The 19,118-nt window shown below is 26.7% G+C and overlaps 1 protein-coding gene across 1 annotated transcript in view; it reads left to right on the top strand.

Moving 5' to 3' along the window:
- Positions 1 to 207: 207 nt before the first annotated feature.
- Positions 208 to 19,118, top strand: part of LOC145846650 (dynein heavy chain domain-containing protein 1-like) — a 29,133-nt gene continuing 10,222 nt past the window's right edge. Inside the window, exons 1-22 of the mRNA XM_082953325.1 lie at positions 208 to 264; positions 1,183 to 1,397; positions 2,123 to 2,234; positions 5,298 to 5,480; positions 5,798 to 5,935; positions 6,883 to 7,035; positions 7,260 to 7,453; positions 7,982 to 8,106; positions 9,415 to 9,550; positions 10,200 to 10,369; positions 11,141 to 11,219; positions 12,023 to 12,208; positions 12,628 to 12,855; positions 13,511 to 13,678; positions 13,868 to 14,057; positions 15,252 to 15,371; positions 15,923 to 16,173; positions 16,679 to 16,776; positions 16,934 to 17,081; positions 17,162 to 17,306; positions 17,932 to 18,046; positions 18,960 to 19,094. Of these exons, the coding sequence (XP_082809451.1) occupies positions 208 to 264; positions 1,183 to 1,397; positions 2,123 to 2,234; positions 5,298 to 5,480; positions 5,798 to 5,935; positions 6,883 to 7,035; positions 7,260 to 7,453; positions 7,982 to 8,106; positions 9,415 to 9,550; positions 10,200 to 10,369; positions 11,141 to 11,219; positions 12,023 to 12,208; positions 12,628 to 12,855; positions 13,511 to 13,678; positions 13,868 to 14,057; positions 15,252 to 15,371; positions 15,923 to 16,173; positions 16,679 to 16,776; positions 16,934 to 17,081; positions 17,162 to 17,306; positions 17,932 to 18,046; positions 18,960 to 19,094 (3,346 nt within the window). The remainder of the gene's footprint in view (positions 265 to 1,182; positions 1,398 to 2,122; positions 2,235 to 5,297; positions 5,481 to 5,797; positions 5,936 to 6,882; positions 7,036 to 7,259; positions 7,454 to 7,981; positions 8,107 to 9,414; positions 9,551 to 10,199; positions 10,370 to 11,140; positions 11,220 to 12,022; positions 12,209 to 12,627; positions 12,856 to 13,510; positions 13,679 to 13,867; positions 14,058 to 15,251; positions 15,372 to 15,922; positions 16,174 to 16,678; positions 16,777 to 16,933; positions 17,082 to 17,161; positions 17,307 to 17,931; positions 18,047 to 18,959; positions 19,095 to 19,118) is intronic.

Consider the following 19,118-nt stretch of genomic DNA (forward strand, 5'->3'; position numbering starts at 1 on the left):
AATTCAATTTATACCTTTTTCAAAAGATAAACGAGAAAGCTTATCAGAAAACTTATTTTTTTAGTTAGTAGTTTGTTATTAATAACTTTGTTTTCATCTTGATTCATCAGTTATCAGAAGCTCAAAAATTCTTGGGAGATAAAAAATCAGAAGTTTTAATTAAACTGAATTTGAAATGGGAAACATTAAAAAAAGAAGCAAAAAGAAATGTCAGACAAGGGTACAGGAGGTATCGCTCTTGATCCTAACTCAAATCCAAAAAATGTTTGTTTAGTTTAATTCAATTTACTTATACGACTAAAGTTATTACAAATCCTAAAGTTAAATTTGTTTTAGTGTTTGCTTTTCTAGAGTATTTACTTTTTTCTTCAAAAAGTAGTCGTTAAGTTTTAAGATGTATAGATTTAATATTATTTTTTTACTCTACTTACTAAGTTTTCAACAATTAATTGTACTTAATTACTTTAAAATCTTCAGTATATAGTAAAAGTTATTAACTTGCATGTTATGAGAATAAAAAACTACTTAGTTTAACTCTAAACAATAGACCGATACTTAACAATATGTTGAACAGTTACTATAATCAAAAATAGAAACTGAATAATTTGAACAAATACTACTGGTTTAGTTGTTGTTATTAGTTTATATTTTAAGTTAAAAGTTATTTAATTATAATGTTTTTTACTTATACAACATTTTTTATAACTTAGACCCAAAAATAAATTACATAGGTAACTTTTATATTTCTACAAGATATATAAGATAAGCTCTATTTTAATGTAGTTGTATTAAAGTTTTTTACCAAGTTAAAATAAGTCTACTGAAAAACTTAAATAAACGTTTTATTAAAATATTTTTTAGTACTGTTATTTGTTTTTGAATTATTACTTTTCACAAAATACAAAAAATATTTCTTAATTTAGGCGAATTTCTACGTAAGTAGGTATTAAATTTAACTTATTTAATTAATGAACATACAGTTACTTTTTTGGTGTTAAAATTTTTAGTAATCAATATTATTAGTTATGTTAAACAGTGATTTAAAGGTAATTTAAAAAAATTTTTTTCTTAAAATACTGTTTTCAATATAGTAATTTTAATTTTACAACTAATGATTGGTTATTGACCACAATTATAATAGTATTTACAAAAAAAGCTCAAAATAGTATTTTAAAAACTTAGGTATTGGAAATGTTGTTGGAGTTAACAGACAGATTAGATAAAGTAGTTGAGGAACTGCAAGAATATGACCACATTAAACGTACCGTTTACGACGAAAAGTTCAATTTTACAGCTGTTGAGGATATCAAAACAAAGTTTCAAGCTAGACTACAGTTATGGCACTTCATATCAATTTCTAGCAGCACTATTGATGATTGGAAAAAGACTGCTATGCGGTAGTTTTGTATTTAAATTACATGTGTTTGTAACACGGAAGTTACAGATCTTTACATTATCTTTTGTATATAGATTGTTTTCTTATATAGCTTTAATATTTTTTAGATCTAAATCTATATAAATTTTAAGAAATTTAAACGAAAATTAGATTAACATAAGGTATTAAAGTCTTTGCATAAGTCTTATAGCAACAATAGTGGTGATTATTTTAGTTTTGTTAGTATAGTTTTAATTTTGTTTAATTTTTAAAAATAGTTTTACGTTTTACTTTTGCTGTTTTTCATGAAATTTTTTTTTGTCCATACTATATTTAACAAAGCTCTACAATTTAATTTAAATAAATAGTTTTTTATAAATGATACATGTTTAGAATCTATAATTAAATTAAATTTACATAACAGTTTTGTTACAGATATTCTGAAAAGATATTATTATTTTAGAGTAGATAAAAGAGTAGTTATAATAATATTCGTAGTAATGCAATAATAAAATGTAAGACAAACCCAATATAAAACTATATCAAACCATAATTGTTGCAGACTAGCGAATCTTTTAGTGAAATTAATTGTTGAAAATAGATAAAACATTATAATTTTATTTTATTTATCTTATCAAAATATCAAGTTTCTGAAATGAACTATCACACTAAAAGTATAGTTTTACAATAAGCTCAACGAAATATCTTCTGTTGCCATATTAAAATGAATAAATATTTACCCTACAGAAAATTTGTACCTCAAACAGCAATTGAAACACTATTTGAGTGGCAGAAGTCTGCAGATGAATTATCAAAAATTCTCCCTCCGCAGGATGTAGTTCTTCAACATTGGTGTAAGGTTTGATTTTACTTGTAACAATTTAATTATCATTTGCAGAATTTTTGGCCCTATTAAGTGTATCCACATTGAGGTATATACTGCGGAGAGAGGGTGAAATTTTACTAAAGTTAGCTAAAGAGGTTAACTGAATAGATTAGGAAGAAAAGCTAACAACCGTCTTTTACTACTAATTAACTTTTTAAGACAGCAAAGTTACGGAACGTTTGTTGATTTAATGTTTATAGACTAATATTGAAACTGAAATAAAAAGTTGATTCTTGTTATCAAACAACACTTACTTATGGAATCCACACAAAATCCTTTTTTATCGTGTATTTATCTTTGTTACAGACGGGGTATGTTGGGTCAGTTTCATCTTTTAAATTTACCTAAGCTGAATTAAGGCTAATTGGTACTTAGAAATATAATTTATTACAAAATTTAGTTGCATGAAATTTCAGTTCAAACAATTCAAATTCCGACAATTAAAAATCTTAAATAAAAAAATTTAAATATCATATTTCAAAAAGTAATAGACGTTTGAAAAAAATATAATATATGTACGTAGGTCTTATTTATATCTACAAACCAATTTTTTTGGTTTTTGCAAAGTTTTAAATATTTTTCGAGATATTTAAAAAATAATAAAATTAACTATATTATAAAGCTTATTTTAGTCGTATCTCAAAATATTTTCAAAATTTGCAAAAAGAAAAAAATAGCTGTAGGTAGCAATAAAACCTACATACGTATATTTCTATTTTTTCAAATATATATTACTTTTTAAAATACGGTATCTTAAATTTTTTTAAGATTTTGAATTGTCGGAATTTGAATTCTCCGAATTTGAATAATCGTGCACCCCGAAATTTACTGAGTTACTGTAAATTTTGTAATAAATTATACAATTTTAAGTAAATGAGTCTTCTATTTTAGTTCAATCTGTGTTAAAACTGTTTTAACCTAATATTTAATTGTTGGTACTTAAAGATGGGTATGTCTAAATAATGTATGTCTACTATGTTGAATTCTTTTGAGGAATTCTACGTGCTTTAAACCTAAGCTAGTTTTTTAAATAAGCGGATCCCCATAAATTTGCCTTAGCTGTTTCCGTGTACTTGGCGCATTTTAAATCAATACTGATTTGTGTCATTCAATTATCGGACATTTAATGTTTACATATTATTTACGTCATCATTGGTTTCCCTTAGTATTATAACCACATATATATATTTATAATACTGGTTATGTTTATGGTCTTAAATATGTGGTCTCTAAGTACTTAAACTAAACTGACTGCTTTACTTACGAGTAGCTTACAGTACCAAATTTCCAAATGTTAGTCTTACTTTAAGTAATTTATTCCTAAGTTATAAATAAAACACACTTTGAATTAATGTCACGTAGTTTATTAAAACTCAAGAAAGAAACTGTATTAGTTAATAAACAAATAATCTGTTGTAATACAATGCATGCAAAAATACTTACAGTCTTGACAAATAAATTGTTCGATTAAGAAACTTGTTTAGATCGATATTCTTAGACGGAAACTAGGTGTTCTGGTCGCTTGATAAAGTTTAACTTATTCTTCACTAGACAACGTATAATTTTTTCGATGTAGATTTACTTCATAGGCTTGAACTTTACTTGATGTTGCGTTGACCATGCGAACTTAATCGTGACTTAAGACGGCATACGGCCTGCAGCACAATTTAACTAACGCGTATTTGGAAGACAAACGCCGATATATACGCCTCGGATAGAAATTAACTCCTTCGAACAAACAATGTTGTTTTGAAAAATAAGTAATATTGTTTTGAAAAAAGCCTGTTGTTGTTTATTGTTTCCGTTTCAAAATAAAATTATAAATATCATATGCCTTCGGCACAGTGTGTACCACGGACATAGCTGGCTTGAAAAAGTTACGAATCTGGAAAATACAAAAAAAAAGGGAAGACGCATGCTGACGTAATGAAGGGTACAGGACAATCTATACTACCTCTAGTGTTGTTTTGTTATATATTAAGGTATGCAGTTACGTTAAAATTTAAAAATAAATGCAGTTTTGATTATGAGAAATAAATGTATACAAGGCAGTTTATGTTGCTACACACCAGTGGCATCGCGTGGTGTTTTTGTTAGGAGCTGAGGAGAAAAAAAAATTCAAACTTAAAACTTTTATATGAATTAACTTAAGTATTTCTACATTACAACTGCATACATTTGTCAATGTAACAAAATATTTTTTTTCTAAAAAATCAAAGTATCTATAAAAAAAACTTAAGGTGAAAAATACGTTTTCTTAATAGTTGTAACTACTTTTTTTCTTTAAAACTATTCTGGTCCTGCTCGAGTTGTCCCTTCTGGAGTTTCCCCTGCTCGAGTAGTCCCTGCTCGAGTTGACTCTGCCTGAGTTTAAGTTGTCACTACCTATCTTATTGCTCTCGCGTTGTAATGAATTTTTTACAACGCAAGATCATGATTTTAATTCACAGTCCTCACTAAAAAAATCTATAGCTTTTAAAACAATTGTTTTTACAATATATTGCTTTTTGATAAAGAGAATCTGATCTGAGTTAAATTTATTTAACTTGTTCAATTTTTTAGTCACTACAAGTGCTAAAGAGTGTTTATATATCAAAACTATCTATCAGGAGGGCAAACTAAGTATAAAAAATACTAAAAGCAAAGTGAACAGGGTCTTTTTAGCTAAAGAATTGACAAAAAAGTGCGTTGTTTTGAAAAATTGTATACGATTCTGCAGGGTAGAAAAGTCAAAGTAGATAGTTATGTAGAAATACATTTATTTCTTTTAAGCATGATTTTATTCATGTTTATACTTATGTATATTTTTAACAATAACATTCTTTTAGCTGAGTTTGAACCATACATTTGAATAGTTAGTAAACAAAGTCTTACAAAGATGTTTATCGCAAACAAGTTATCGTACTGTTGTACAGTTGAAATGCTTTAATTAGGTTTTAAATAACAAATATTACAATATTATAATACTTAATTTGAATGCTTTACTAACACTTTTTGTACTCTATATTAAAATTGTAGTAAAACGTTTTTTTACAGACAATCGACAACTTACTGCTGGACTTGCCACCTTTCGTCCAGCTGTCTAGTGACGCGATGCACCTGCGCCACATTGGTGAAATATTTGTCGAGCTGGGCCTTAATGAGGTGGAAGAAGAATTTCTCACTGTTAAGGACCTTCTCAACTGCAACCTGTTCGCTTCTTCGAAAATTATTAACAACGTTCGTTTGAAGTTTGCATTTTTACAGCATTTTTCTTTGCTTAAGACTGAGATATGTTTTTAGTTTGTAGTTTAAAGCTATTGTTATTTTATAATAACTAATATTGGTGTTAGTTTGTTATAATGCTTATAGTTATATGAAATTATATATGTTTAATTTTGTCTTGTATGCAACAATTTCAAACATATACATTTTTAGTTTTAACTTGATTAAAATAAAGCTTTTTTGAATAATATGTACACCTAAAGCTTGTAAAACATTAAAATTTTTATTTTTTAGTTTTATAGTAAGTTAAATTCAAAAGTTGATTAAATTAGGTGTATAAACGAGCTTGGTCGGAATACACTCTGGAAAAAAAGCTGTCAAAGGTACGAAAAAACTGGGAGGAAAGAACTTATAAACTTAAAAAGCATATCTACCCGATATTCTCCTGTGATGGTAATACTATTGAAAAGGTGATTTGTTGAATCATTGTTTGTATAAAATAAAAAAATAAGTAACTCTTTAAAAAAATTGGTTCTTTTTAAAAATTTATTTCAATGGTGCTAGTTTTTGTGGTTATGTAGTATGTTTACTACAAACACAATATTTTATTAATTTCTCAGTTAATATATTTCTAGTAGACTTTTTCTATTACGTCATACGTTAGTGTTTGTTATATAAATAGAACTTTAGAGATTTTTTGCTAAACTTAGGACCGCTTTATCTTGAAAACTTTTGAGTAGCTCCAGTGTTTAAAAAATTTTAATCTTTATGTTATTTAATAATTATATACATTTGAAAATTACTTAAAGCATATAAAAATATGTTTTTCCATTTGCAATCTGAAAATACATCGTTGTAAAAAATGAGTTTACAAGTTCTACACCTTTATAGTCTTAAGCTAATTTATTAAAATTATTTCTAAGGCCGGCTGGGTGTTTTACATTGACTCTTAGGTTTGATTATTCGATAGGTAAGCTGTAAATCCCTTTTTGTCCGATAAAAAGTTTAAATTAAATTTTGAGATATGTTCAAATTTATATGAAGTTTTCGAATATATCATGCTTCAAAAACTAAAAGTTCACTAGAAATCTACTTACTTTTTTGTTTTATGAGCTGAAACTTCAAATTTCACGAAACATTCCTTAAGTAAAAAGTAATAATTTTTAAATAAAAAAAAAAATTTAAGAAATGTTTATTTGGAATTCGAAAACAGAAAAAAAAGTTGTTTTTTAGATTTATGAAATATTAAAAAAACACCTTTTGTTTGTTTTAAAGTTCCAAATATTTTTTTATTTGAAATAAATTAATTGAAAGACTTAACAAATAGTTTTGCCTAAAATAAGGTCTTTATACTGACTTCTTATAAAAGAATTATTGCTAAATTTACTTAAGTAAAGTAGAAGAAAACCTTATCCAGGAAGTAGATAGTGGAACTTTTGTATTGGCAGAAGTTGACAAGATATTCGAACAAATTGCTGATAGCCATATATTCCTTCACTTTATGCTCCATTCAAAACATGGTCAAGAAATGAGACCTGCTGCCAAGGTGTGGGACGGAACATTGAATCAAGTTAGTTAATCAGTTGAAGTTTGCCATGATTTGGATTTTTATTGTTTTTTATAGAAAACACGCTATTGGGAACGTATTCATTAGAAACTGACTACATAGAAATTACATAAATCGTAGAACAACGTTTTGTTATGTGTTTTTTTTGCATCTAAGATAATTTATACATTTGAATTTATAGTTTTTATGTAAGTTTGATTTTATTAACTTTAATCTTTTTTTTATAGATCAACGAACTTTTGCTTACTTGGCAGTCTTGTCAGAACAAGTGGGTGTATTTAAACCGTGTGTTCAACGCAGATGCTTATATTGCTGATAGATTAACTCATTTAAGAAACAGTTTTCTCATCATAGATAAACTATACCGTGAATTTATTACATCTGTGGCAGAAGAACCTAAAGTTTTATCTGTTTTGTCAAGGTTTTTCAAGCATGCTTTTTAAAATTTATAATTTAGATGTTAAGTTTGTGTAAAGGTCTTGTTTTACAGTTTCCGTGTGTAAGATGAAAAATAATTATTTATTAAGTCATAAGTCATTTTAGTGATGTTAGATATGTTTATAACCTATCTATTAATTTTGTTTTATTAAAATGCTTGAGAAGTCAAGTTAGCTGTACTACTTTAACATTTTTATTGCAAATAATACTAATTTGTTTGGTTGTTGAATTAATTCAGACTAGTTAAATTAAAAAAAGAAATAGAACAACGTAATTTTAAAGTTTTCACAAGTCAGAATATATTAAGTATGTAATATTGGTATATCATCTTACGTTAAGTTTTATATGTTTGCTATCTATTTATTTTTATTACACTTATTTCACTCAATTTCCTTTATATATTGAATGTTTAAACATTGTTTATACATTTACTTTTAGATAAACTTACTTTGAGTAAAAGAAAACTACCTTAGAAAATTTATTTTAAATTAAAAGCTTCTTCTTTGTGTAGACTACCGGGTCAACCTGGCTTTAGAAAAATGCAAGGTGAAATATTGAGGAAGCACATGCAAAAGTGCATGCACCTTCAGGACCAGCTGTTGTTGCAGATGTCTCATATCCTCGACGAATTTCGCTGTAAATTTCCAAGGTATAAAATTTTAAAATCGACTATAACAGTGCTTCTGAACCTTTTTTTAATGGCCGAACCCTTTTCCAAAGTTCAACTTTTCCGCGGAACCCCTAATTTAATTTTACATAAAATGTTTAATATAATATTTCCTACAAAAAACAAAATAATTTCAGTGAAAAACGAACTTTTTAGCAAAACTATATAATTGTTAGAAATCATACCAATTGTAATAGTATTAAGTCGAGTCAAACTCAAAGTGCGACAGAGGCAATAGGTATTTTATGATTCTAAAATAAATAAACTAAAACAAACATGATTAATCGCAACGTCATAAAAATCTTTAATAAAAACAAAATGAGAGCTACAAACAATAACGAAATGAACATGACGCTAATCGAATTCACAGATTACTGTAATAAACGGGTAAGATGCCTAACGAAAAATAAATAAAAAACATTTAGTGCGAAACTTGAACTTGTCTCTTAGCAACAAGCATGTCAATGCGCGGCTGGATTTTGGATAGACTGAGACGGAGACAGGCAGATAAGGTTGGAGTCAGCATACAGTTTATTTGCTTCGTTTTAATGTTTGTTACATGCGAAAAGCCGGACTCGCAAAGATAAGTGGTGGTGAATGGTAAAAGAAATTTTACTGCACGCTTTACTAAGACTAAGCAGATCAATGAATGCTTTAATTATATGTGTTTTCCATTTTATGTGTTCCATTTTTTTTGAAGTTTTATGATTTATATTTTTTTTTCTTTCAAATTTCTTTTTAAATTTCGAAAGGCTTCGCGGAACCCCATTTCAGAAGCACTGGACTATAATAACATTGAATTGTATCAAAAAAAAAAGTTTTCTTCAAAAAAAAAGATAAAAACATTAAAAAATAGGTTGTAAATTTTCTAAAGAACTATGTTAGTAACTTTTAGTTTTAACTTGTTCTATTTAAGTAGTAAATATACTTGAATTACTATATTAATGAATACTTAAGCAGTTGACTCGAGTTATTGTAAGTTCTGCGTTAAAAGAATTAGTTTTTACTGATGTAAGTTCTGATAAATTGTAATTAGATTTAAAAATAAATATAATATATTTTTAAGCAGAACTAGTTTAGTTGTAAATTTGAACTGAAAATCTTATTTAATAGTTTACTTAAACATATACATTATTATTTTATTTTTTAGTTACTCAAAACTTGAAAAAAAAAATCATTATACATTCTTTTCCTTACAACCGAGAATAAAACAATACTACAATAAAACATTAAAATATTTTAGAATGTTTTTCTTGAGCGATGAGGCGTGCATTCAGCTGGTTGGATTTTCCAGGCAACCGCGCGCGATGATCCGTTTGTTCGCGAGTGCTTCCCCTCGTGCTCCACTGTGGAGTTTCAAATGCCACTTGCTAATTTGAAAACAGCAATACACGTGGATATCGACGTTCACTTGTAAATAAGTACAACACTAATTGTTAGCTTAGAAGACTTTAAGTAGTCTTATATTTATCTTTTAATGCCATTGTTTATATGCGATTATTGGGGACGGGTCAAATATGCACGAAGACACTTTTGCACCAGGGGTCTTTTTTGCACGAGTGATAAGTTTGTACAAGAGTAAAAAGAAACATAAAAAAAATTCGACAAGGGTAAGGTTAGGGGTAACAGTGATTGTAAAAAAATAAAAACAAAAAGTGAATAAAATAAATAAACATACCAAGGGTAAGGGTTAGGGGTAACAGTGATAGTAAAACAAAAAAATAAAAAAATAAAAGAAAGAAAAAATTAATAATTGGTAATGATTAAAGTTACCGATCAAGGGTAAGAGTTGGGGGTAACAGTAATAGTAAAAAAAATAGATTAATAAAATAATTAATCAAACACCAAGAAAAAAAAAACAATCAAGGGTAAGGGTTAGGGGTAACAATAATAGTAAAAACAATAAAATAAAATAGTATAAAAAAAAAAGAAAAACAAGTTTTAACCCGTGCAAAAGTGTCTACGTGCAAAAGTGACCCTTTGTGCAAAAGTGTCTCATCGTGCATTTTTGACACCTATCTGTGATTTTTATTTGTTTGAATATTTGTAATTATTATTCAAGGCTAGAAGCAGTTGCTTGTGAGGGAAGCTTTGGAGAAAAAGTGAAGATATCTCCAGTGGTTCCACAGGCCGATTCTACCCAGTGGTTGAAAAACTTTGAAAATAACCTTTTCAACTCAATAAAGTCTATGACATACAAAGCTCTATGTGAAGGCTTGACTTCAAATACACGTATATTTTTTATTGTATAGAACTAATGTGTTTATATTTTATTAGCAATTAATTAGAGTTTATTTGTTTTCGTACTCCTTTAAAGTTTGAACAACAGAACTATTTTTAAAGAACCAATCACGCAATTTAATAAAAAAGTTTGCACAATTTGGAAATATAAATAAGTTTTTTACTTAACTATATGATTACAGACAGTTTAAAATTGAGTCATTTAAAAAAAAAGTCTAAATAAACTTGTAAAAAATAATTAAAGTACTATTGTATTATGAAAAAGTATGTGATAAATACACATTGAAATTCTAATATTTTACATAGGTTTAATCATTTTAGTTTATTAGTAGATAGTAATTTATAGTTAAATAAAAGATAATTAAGTATTAATATTAAATAATAAAAATTAAAAAAAAACTAGATGCAAAAGGTATTTAAAGTTAACGTTAGATTAATTGGTTAATTTTTAATTAATGATTAGTAAGATAGTTTGATACAATATAAGTATAGTCCTAAACTGGTCTTTTGACAATAAATACTATTGTAGATAGTTATTAAGATTCGCCTATTGCTTTTAAAAAAATATCTTTTAATACAATAGATGTTTCTAGTTAGTTGTATCAATTAAAGTTTAGGAGTGTTCCTTGTTTTAAACCAGTGTGTGAAAAATAAATAACTTATACTACTACTTTTATAATTGTATTTTACTACTAAGTTTTATAATACTACTTACTACTATTTTTTTTTCATTAAACAATAATACATTAAAAAATATTTTAGAAGTAAGAACTTCTATGAGTGATTTACTAGAAGAAATTTGTGAAGTTGAAGGTGAACACTTTTTAGAAGACGATTTTCAGTAAGTTAAGCTTTTGCCACAGTAAAAAAAAATTTTATTAGGATGATAATAGTTCATAACAATTTTGGTTATAAATTACGCTTTTATACTTAATCATATGTAAATAATAGTTATAGTTAAGATAAAATAAATTTGTTAAAACTTAAATATTGCTTTGAAAATGACCAGGAAATTAATTTAAATTCACTGAAAATTAAAATTTAGTTATTTCATTAAAATTTTGAAAATAAAACCTATACATTATTATTTAATTAACAATATTTATATTGTAGTTTGCTTTAAGTCAAACAATAGAAAGTTCTCAATTTAAGTAGTGTTTAGGTAGTAGTTATGTATTTTATTTTACAGTTTATTGATATTTATATATTACATTTCTGTTAACTAAGAAAAAATAAGGTAGTGATTTCAACAATAAAATATAACTTTGTAATTAATTCACAGTCATTGGTTACTGAAGTATCCTAGTCAAGTAGTGTTGTTCTGTAGAGATGTTTTTTTTTACCGAAAATTAAGAAAGTGCTTGCTAAGTCAAGTTGACATAAGAGAATATGAAAAGATATTGTTGGAGCTGCATCATCGAACTAATTCTGCTAGGTTAAACTTTTTGCTTGGTTTTTGAATTCATTAAATGGTATTAAAGTATTACCATAAACCAAAAATAATTTAATACATTAAGTTACATGTACTATGTATTAAACAAGTGAAATAAAAACATTAGTTGTTTAAATGTATTTTTTAAATAAATTTCTTTAAAGCTCGCTGATTCGTGGTAACGAATTAAAAAACAATTGTTTGTAATACAGTCAAGTTCAAGTTGAGCTGACGAAACTAAAAAACTCTCAAAGTAATCCATCAACTATTGTGAGGAGGGCTAAAAACTTGCTTTCTGCAATAATTTTGCAAATATCTTTTCATCGCGATGTTCTTAATAGAATTATTCAAAACAAAAGGCCTTCCATTAATTCCTACGAATGGCAAATACTAATCAAGTAAGTTTTTTGTTATCAAAACATATTTTATTGAGTTTTAGCTGAAATGTATACTAGTTTTCAAATTTCTTAAATTTGATCTATACTAATTATTTTTAAATCAGTTTATATAAAAAACAAATATGAAAGCAACATTAAGTAATAAATTTTTTTAATTAAAAAAAGTTATTATGGTGCAAATTTATTATTTTTGTACTTTTTAGTTTTCTTTACAACATTAGCTTTCTTTAGTTATCACACTAATTTTTTTTTTTCGTATTTATATAAAAATTTATGTTAAAATTATTTTTTTTTATGTAAAAATAAACTATCCAGTTAAAATACAATTTAAATCATGATAAAACTCTTGAATTTAAAAGTTTTTTTATTTTCTTAATATATTTTTGGGATTAAGATAGTTAAAGTTTAGTAATTTGCAGGCCATCAGCTGAGATAAACGACTATCAAAAGTTGAAGCTCAAACCGTTTGAAGATACGGATGACAATGCGAACAATGAGTTATCCAGACAAGTGTCGGTTAAGCGGTGCTTTGTTGAGCAAATGGGCGAGTTTGAAGATTACGGGTTTGAATTTCAGACTCTCTACCAAACTTCCAACCCGAACTCGACCTTTTGTTCTGGTGTTGTCATGACACCTACAACTGAAAGGTCTGTTTCAACTTGTATGTACGTCACGAATATAATGTCTATTATTTTTGTTCCTCATGTAGTTTAAATGTGTATTTGGTTTGTAGATTAAAAATAATCTTTTTATAGTTTTTTATTAGCATAACATGTTTTTTCTTAGTTTAATTTTTGCCTCGTGTAATAAAATAATTATACATAAAAGTCGAGGTTGAAGAAAATAAAAGTGTTTATTATTGAAACTGCTTTTAATAGTTATATGTTAGTTTTTATTCGACAATTTTATTGTTATTCTTAGTAAAATATCAAGATAAATTTAACGGTTTTAGCTATCAGTCTTCGAAATAAAAATTAACAATTAAATGCACTGTCCTCTTCGAGTTCTTACTTTAAACACAGAAACTATGACATGTAAATATAAATGTTGATCCCACAAATGCATTAGAAACGTTCATAAAAAAATATGTTTTGGTTAAAAAGTCTTACTTATAAAGTTGTATTTAGATTTCGCAAAGCAAGTTTTAAAAGTTACTATTTAAAAAGATCTTCATCTAGACCTTAATCTTTAAGATTTTAATACTTTCAGCTGTGAAAACATTACAAACATTTCATAAAATATATGGTTAAAAAAACCACGAATTTGCATTAAATATTTGTAAGATTTTTTTATCTTCATTAGGTGCATGTACAATACGCTGGCTGGACTTCGTGCTGGTTTTGCCGTTGGAGTTAGCGGAGTGTCTGGAGTGGGTAAGTCCGTCACCACTCAAGAACTGGCTCGCTTATACGCAAAACCGCTGTTTAACTTTGACTGCGCCGAGCAATCCAGCATACAAATAATCAACAAGTAAGTACTAAACTTACTTTAATACTTCTGTTTGATTTATTAAACGTTGATCTGTGTAGTTTTGGACTTCATAACAGCTATACTTTGACTAAATTTATCCCTTTTTAAAACAAAACCTTTTTTGAAAACAAATAAAGTACTTTTTTATGAAAAAAAAAAGTATTTTTAAAATTACCAGAATAATAACAGGTGCTTAGTTGGAGCTGTGCAGACGGGCAGTTGGTTGTGTTTGTCTCACGCTGAGCTTCTTCCCATGAAATCTCTTAGTACGTTGGCACAAAACATCAGTGATATTTTTCACTCCTACAAACTGATCAAGTCTCAAGAAAACTCGGCAGTTATAAAAAGATACAACATAGGAATGAAGCACGATTTAAAAGTTGGATTTTGTTTTAATCAATTGTTTTAATGTTTGATTATTGTACGTGGAAATATTTGATAGTTTAATATTACTATTAAAAAAAAATAAAACAGATTAAAAAGCTTTGAAATACCCGTAAATATTTCTAAATGACCAACCTAAATAAAAGAATTTAATAGAAATAGTTTTTATAAGCAAAAAATTACTTTTTTTTTTAGAAGACACCCTCCCTAGTAGCTTTGCGAGATTTCAAAGTAAATGATCAAGATAATAGCTTTCTCTCAGAAGCTGATAAAATTCCAAAAGGTTTTAAAATGGTTGATGTCCTTAATCCACATGACTTTTGTACAAATCAAGTAGATAACAGTAAAGAGGACTGCATCCTTTTTAAAGGGGAACTAATTCGTGCCAAGCATGGATTTGGTTTTATTTTCAATTTTACAACGACAGAAACGTTATTAATTTGTTTTTTAAAGTTTATTTTTATTGATTTTTTGTTACAATATATCATAAAAAAGCAGAATATTTGTAATCAATTAATATGTACACATTTATATTAAGTGTGTAGAATAAGTTGCATGATTGCTGCATTAAATTTACAGTGCTTTGCCTAAAATACCGAACAATATGAAGAGCGCCATGAGAACAGTTTTTTTAATCCAGCCTGATTTCGAAAAGCTAGCTGAAGTAAGATTTATTTGTGTAAGATTAATAGTAAAACACGAAATAAAAGTGGTAAAGATGTACTTGGTTAAGTATTTATAGCTCAGATTGCAAGGTAGATTAGACGCTTAAAATTTGATATATATATTTAAAAAACGTAACATTCGATTTAGTTTACTTACGTACTTTTTTTTTAAGGAGTTGTAATAAAACTGGCTAAAAAATTTATTTTTATAAAAATTTATTGCTTTTACAAGTAACAAATAAGACGTTGTACCGCTTTCTTACAATTTTTTTAGCTGTGATTAATAATGTTTAATAACTTTTTAGCTTTGGTATTACTTTTTTTTTTTTTTCTTTGTTTAAAATTAATATATTTTTAACGAACGAAGTTATACAAAATCATAAGTTAATATATATATTTACTGTTTTAGGTGTTTTTATAGTACAATGTAGTCTTATTTTAAATTTTATACTATCAATTAGTGTTATGAAACAATTATTTCTAAGAGATTGTAATTTTGTGTAAGTTGAGTATTTCACTGTCAGGTTTGGCTAGTCGCAGGAGGTTTCATCGATGCCAAAAGACTTTCGAAGAAGCTCGTGCTAGCTTTCAACAATCTCATTTCACGGGCTTCCATGTTTGAGTTTTATGATATATCTCGACAAGTAAGTTCCATTGGATCAAAAAATTAATTTTCAAGCGCCTCGAAAGATTAAAAAAGCTTAAAATAAAAACTTGAGTAACAGAAATAAATTAACTAGTTAAGCAGAAATTAACAAAGCTTTAATTGTATACAACATTTACAATAATTTAAAAGTTAAATCGTTTGCAAGCATATCTTAATATAATTAGATTATAAAATGTCGTAAATTAAGAATATATAATTGAGTTAATGTATATATTTGTAAAGTTTCTTCGCTAAATAGACTATATTTTCCGGCGAAAGGCAGCGAAACAATTTTCAACTACATAAATATTTTGTTATTATATTTAGAAAAGATATAATTGCAGAATTTATCTAGGGATATTTTAAGGATATTAAGTGGAAGATTAGAATTTTATAAAACATTATATTGCTCAAAAACTCTACGAACAGCTTTATGGTGTACATTATTCTATAAATCAACTTTCTTTTAGAAATGAATTTTAAAACTTAATGTGTTGACACTTTATACATAACCGAATCTAAAATATCTAAAATACTATCTTTAAACAGCCTGGAAGGGAATTCCCTACAATGAGAACTGTAGTGAAGCTGGCATCCCGGATGTTAGCACGAAGCAAGAAGGAGCGGGAAAAGTTGGAAGGGAACAAGCGAGCGAGCGATGGCAGGAAGAAAATGTCGTCTGCCGATTCGGTTTGTTCGAGCGGGGTGAGCCGCAGGAGCGAAAATATCATCATAAGTCATCTGGAAGAGCAAGCACTCGCTGATTCCTGCCTGTTAGCTTTTGGTCCCAAGTTCGGAAGGTTGGTTTGTTGAATTATTGTGTTACTCAGTTTTAAGCAAGCTTTATTTTTATCTGTAAATCTGTTGATTGTGATCTATTTCATGAAATATATTACAACCTAAAGCAAGTATTTTTTAATCATTAAACTAAGAGTTTTTTCAGTTTTTTAAATACAGAAATAATAAGTTATAAATATAAATCACTTAAATGAACAAAATGAGTGACTTAAAAATAAAATTGAATTTTAAATGAACTAGTAATTTAGTATTATTCTAACTAAATTTAATAAAAAATGTATTAATCTCTATAGACTTAAAATTAAGATTGTAATATATTTATATAGTCATACCTAACATCAAAAGTATACTTAAGTTTTAAACTAAGAAATATATAGTATAGCATAATGTTTACAGTCGACAAAGAATAGTTTTATCTATTTTTGAGAACATAAAGTTTTGTTGCATATACTTATGCAGTAAGATAACTGGTCAATTGGTTGATGAAAACTAAATTGATATTTTAAGTGGTGAACCCATGGTGCAAATAACCGATGTAATAAGGGGAGTTTTTTCAACTTTGCCATCCCTTAGTTTGATTCGAAGACAACAAAAGAAGCTTGAAGGTTTTTTTGAACACAATTACCATTTATGCTGTAACTATTATTCGTTTTTATTTCTAGTTGTTTTAGATTAATTAATTTTTACACGTCATCTGGTTTCTTTAAACTTTACTTAGAGTTTCATTTTAAACATAAATTTAAACAAGCAAGTTTTATTCAGACGCAGTGCAAATGCAGTTAGCGGCAGACGGCTTGACAGTTTCTCACAAGTGGATTGAAAAAGCGTGTCAGTTGTTTTTTCTTCTTGATTCTAGTCAGTCTGTTATTATAACAGGTCAATGTGGTAGTGGTAAAACAACTCTATTCAGGTAAGAAACACATTGTTCATGATCTATTTGTCATACGTGCGCTTAAGAAAATAATATTTGACATTTTTTTTATGTTTTAGAACTTTGTCTAAGGCTTTTAATAACATGACATTGGAAGCATTGACAGAAGAAACTTTAAACCAGCATGACAAAAATCAAAGCAAGGCTTCATCTAAATTTGCAAGCAGTATTATGAAAATTATTAGTTCGTCAGATCAAAACATGGTCTGTCTTTTTTTCTGTAACAAATGCTTTTTATTGTTAACCTTTGTTTTTAAGTTCACTGTATTTTTTGTTAGTTTACTTTGTATGAGATCAATTAAAGAGATAGCTATAATTATTTATATACAGGTCTTTAAAATAAAATTAAGCATATTATGTTTAATTATGATGTATTATTTTAATTTTAATACAAATAACTTATGTATTATATACGAACCATATGAATTTTATATTTTAAAAGCTACCAAATATAAAACATTATAATGTTGTATTCGAAATTGAGTTCCAAGCTTTACATAAAATTTAAACAAAGCAAAATCATTTATGTTTTTTATTGTTTTATATATAATTATGTTTAGTAAGACTAAATTTGAAACTTTATTATTATTGAAAACGTTGTTTCCAAATACTGTGAATTTTATTTTAAAGTTAATTAGCTTCTTGAATATATCTATTGTATGCTTTTACTGATTTAATTTATTTTGATAATAGTTCTTATTTCATATATCAGTTTATGTTATATATTAATGTCGTATATTGTTATTGATTTTGTCATTTTTATTCAAATAATCGATTAATGATATTTATTTTAAAGTAACACCTATGTTGAGTACTACTTCTTTATTAGAGTAAAGAAGATTTAGTCAAGCAGCTTTCAATGAGTCCTGTTGTTAAAAGTTCAGGTTCAAAGATTACACAAGATATTTTAGCTGATAAATATGAAGTGAAACCACCAACTTCTGGTTAGTTCTTTAGTTGTCTAACGCAGTGATCTTGAAGGTGTACTGTACATCTGTGCTCACTAGTTAGAAATTGTTTAACTGTGGACAGAAAATTAGAGATTAGAAAATATTTTTTCAATGACGTTTGTTTTCGGAAATTAAGATTTCAATTTTTTTAACGTAAATTAATAGTTCTTAACACAACGGCACTAAAAACATAAAAAATACGTCTGCTTAATAATGAATCATGATTTTTATAGTCTAATGCACACAGAGTTTAATTTTTCAGTAATTTAGTGTGTACATTTTTTAAAAAGGTTAAATTAAAGAGGTAGCTATAATTATTTACATACAGTTCTTTAAAATATAATTAAGCACAATATGTTATTTATGGTTTAACGTATCTGATAATTTGAAACTTATAATTATTTGTAATTATTTTTAACTACCAATCAATTTTGATTTAAAAAAAATAGTGTAATTAACCTAATTATTTCTTTTGCACTTTTCAAGTCATTCATAAACATCTAATTGATTTATCAAGTTTACTTAAGTTCGATCATACAAGTGATAATATGTTATAAATAAGTTTTTTAAACCTTTTTTTTCTGTGTTTTCTTTATACTGTTTTAAACATATAAGTTGTGAGAGTTACAAAAATTAGATTATTTATTTTTTTTAGAGTTAAATTTAATTTCAACACATAGGATAACTTTTATTTTCAATATTAAAAAAATAATAATAGAACTGCTTGAGGGATATTTTTCTGTACTTAAGTAATTTTACTTATTCATAATTAATTTCGTTTAAATCTGTAAATGTACATAAATGCCAACTTCATAAATATGTTTAAAGTTTTTTAAAAATATACTAAAAATTACTAGTTTAAGTTGAATTAATATGTTATAATATTTACATTAATAAAAATTACTAGATGAATATGACTTAAAGATTTTGAACGATGTAGAATACAAAATGAATGTGGACACATCTGTTATTTTTCCAAACGCTCATTCGGTTGAAGCTCTATACGGAAGTTTTAACAAGCATGATGGCATATGGAGTAAAGGTGAAACTTTTTTTTTGGCATACA

This window comes from Thalia democratica, unplaced genomic scaffold (assembly GCF_965202585.1).
Source record: "Thalia democratica unplaced genomic scaffold, ktThaDemo2.hap1.1 HAP1_SCAFFOLD_536, whole genome shotgun sequence".
Lineage (NCBI taxonomy): Eukaryota > Metazoa > Chordata > Thaliacea > Salpida > Salpidae > Thalia > Thalia democratica.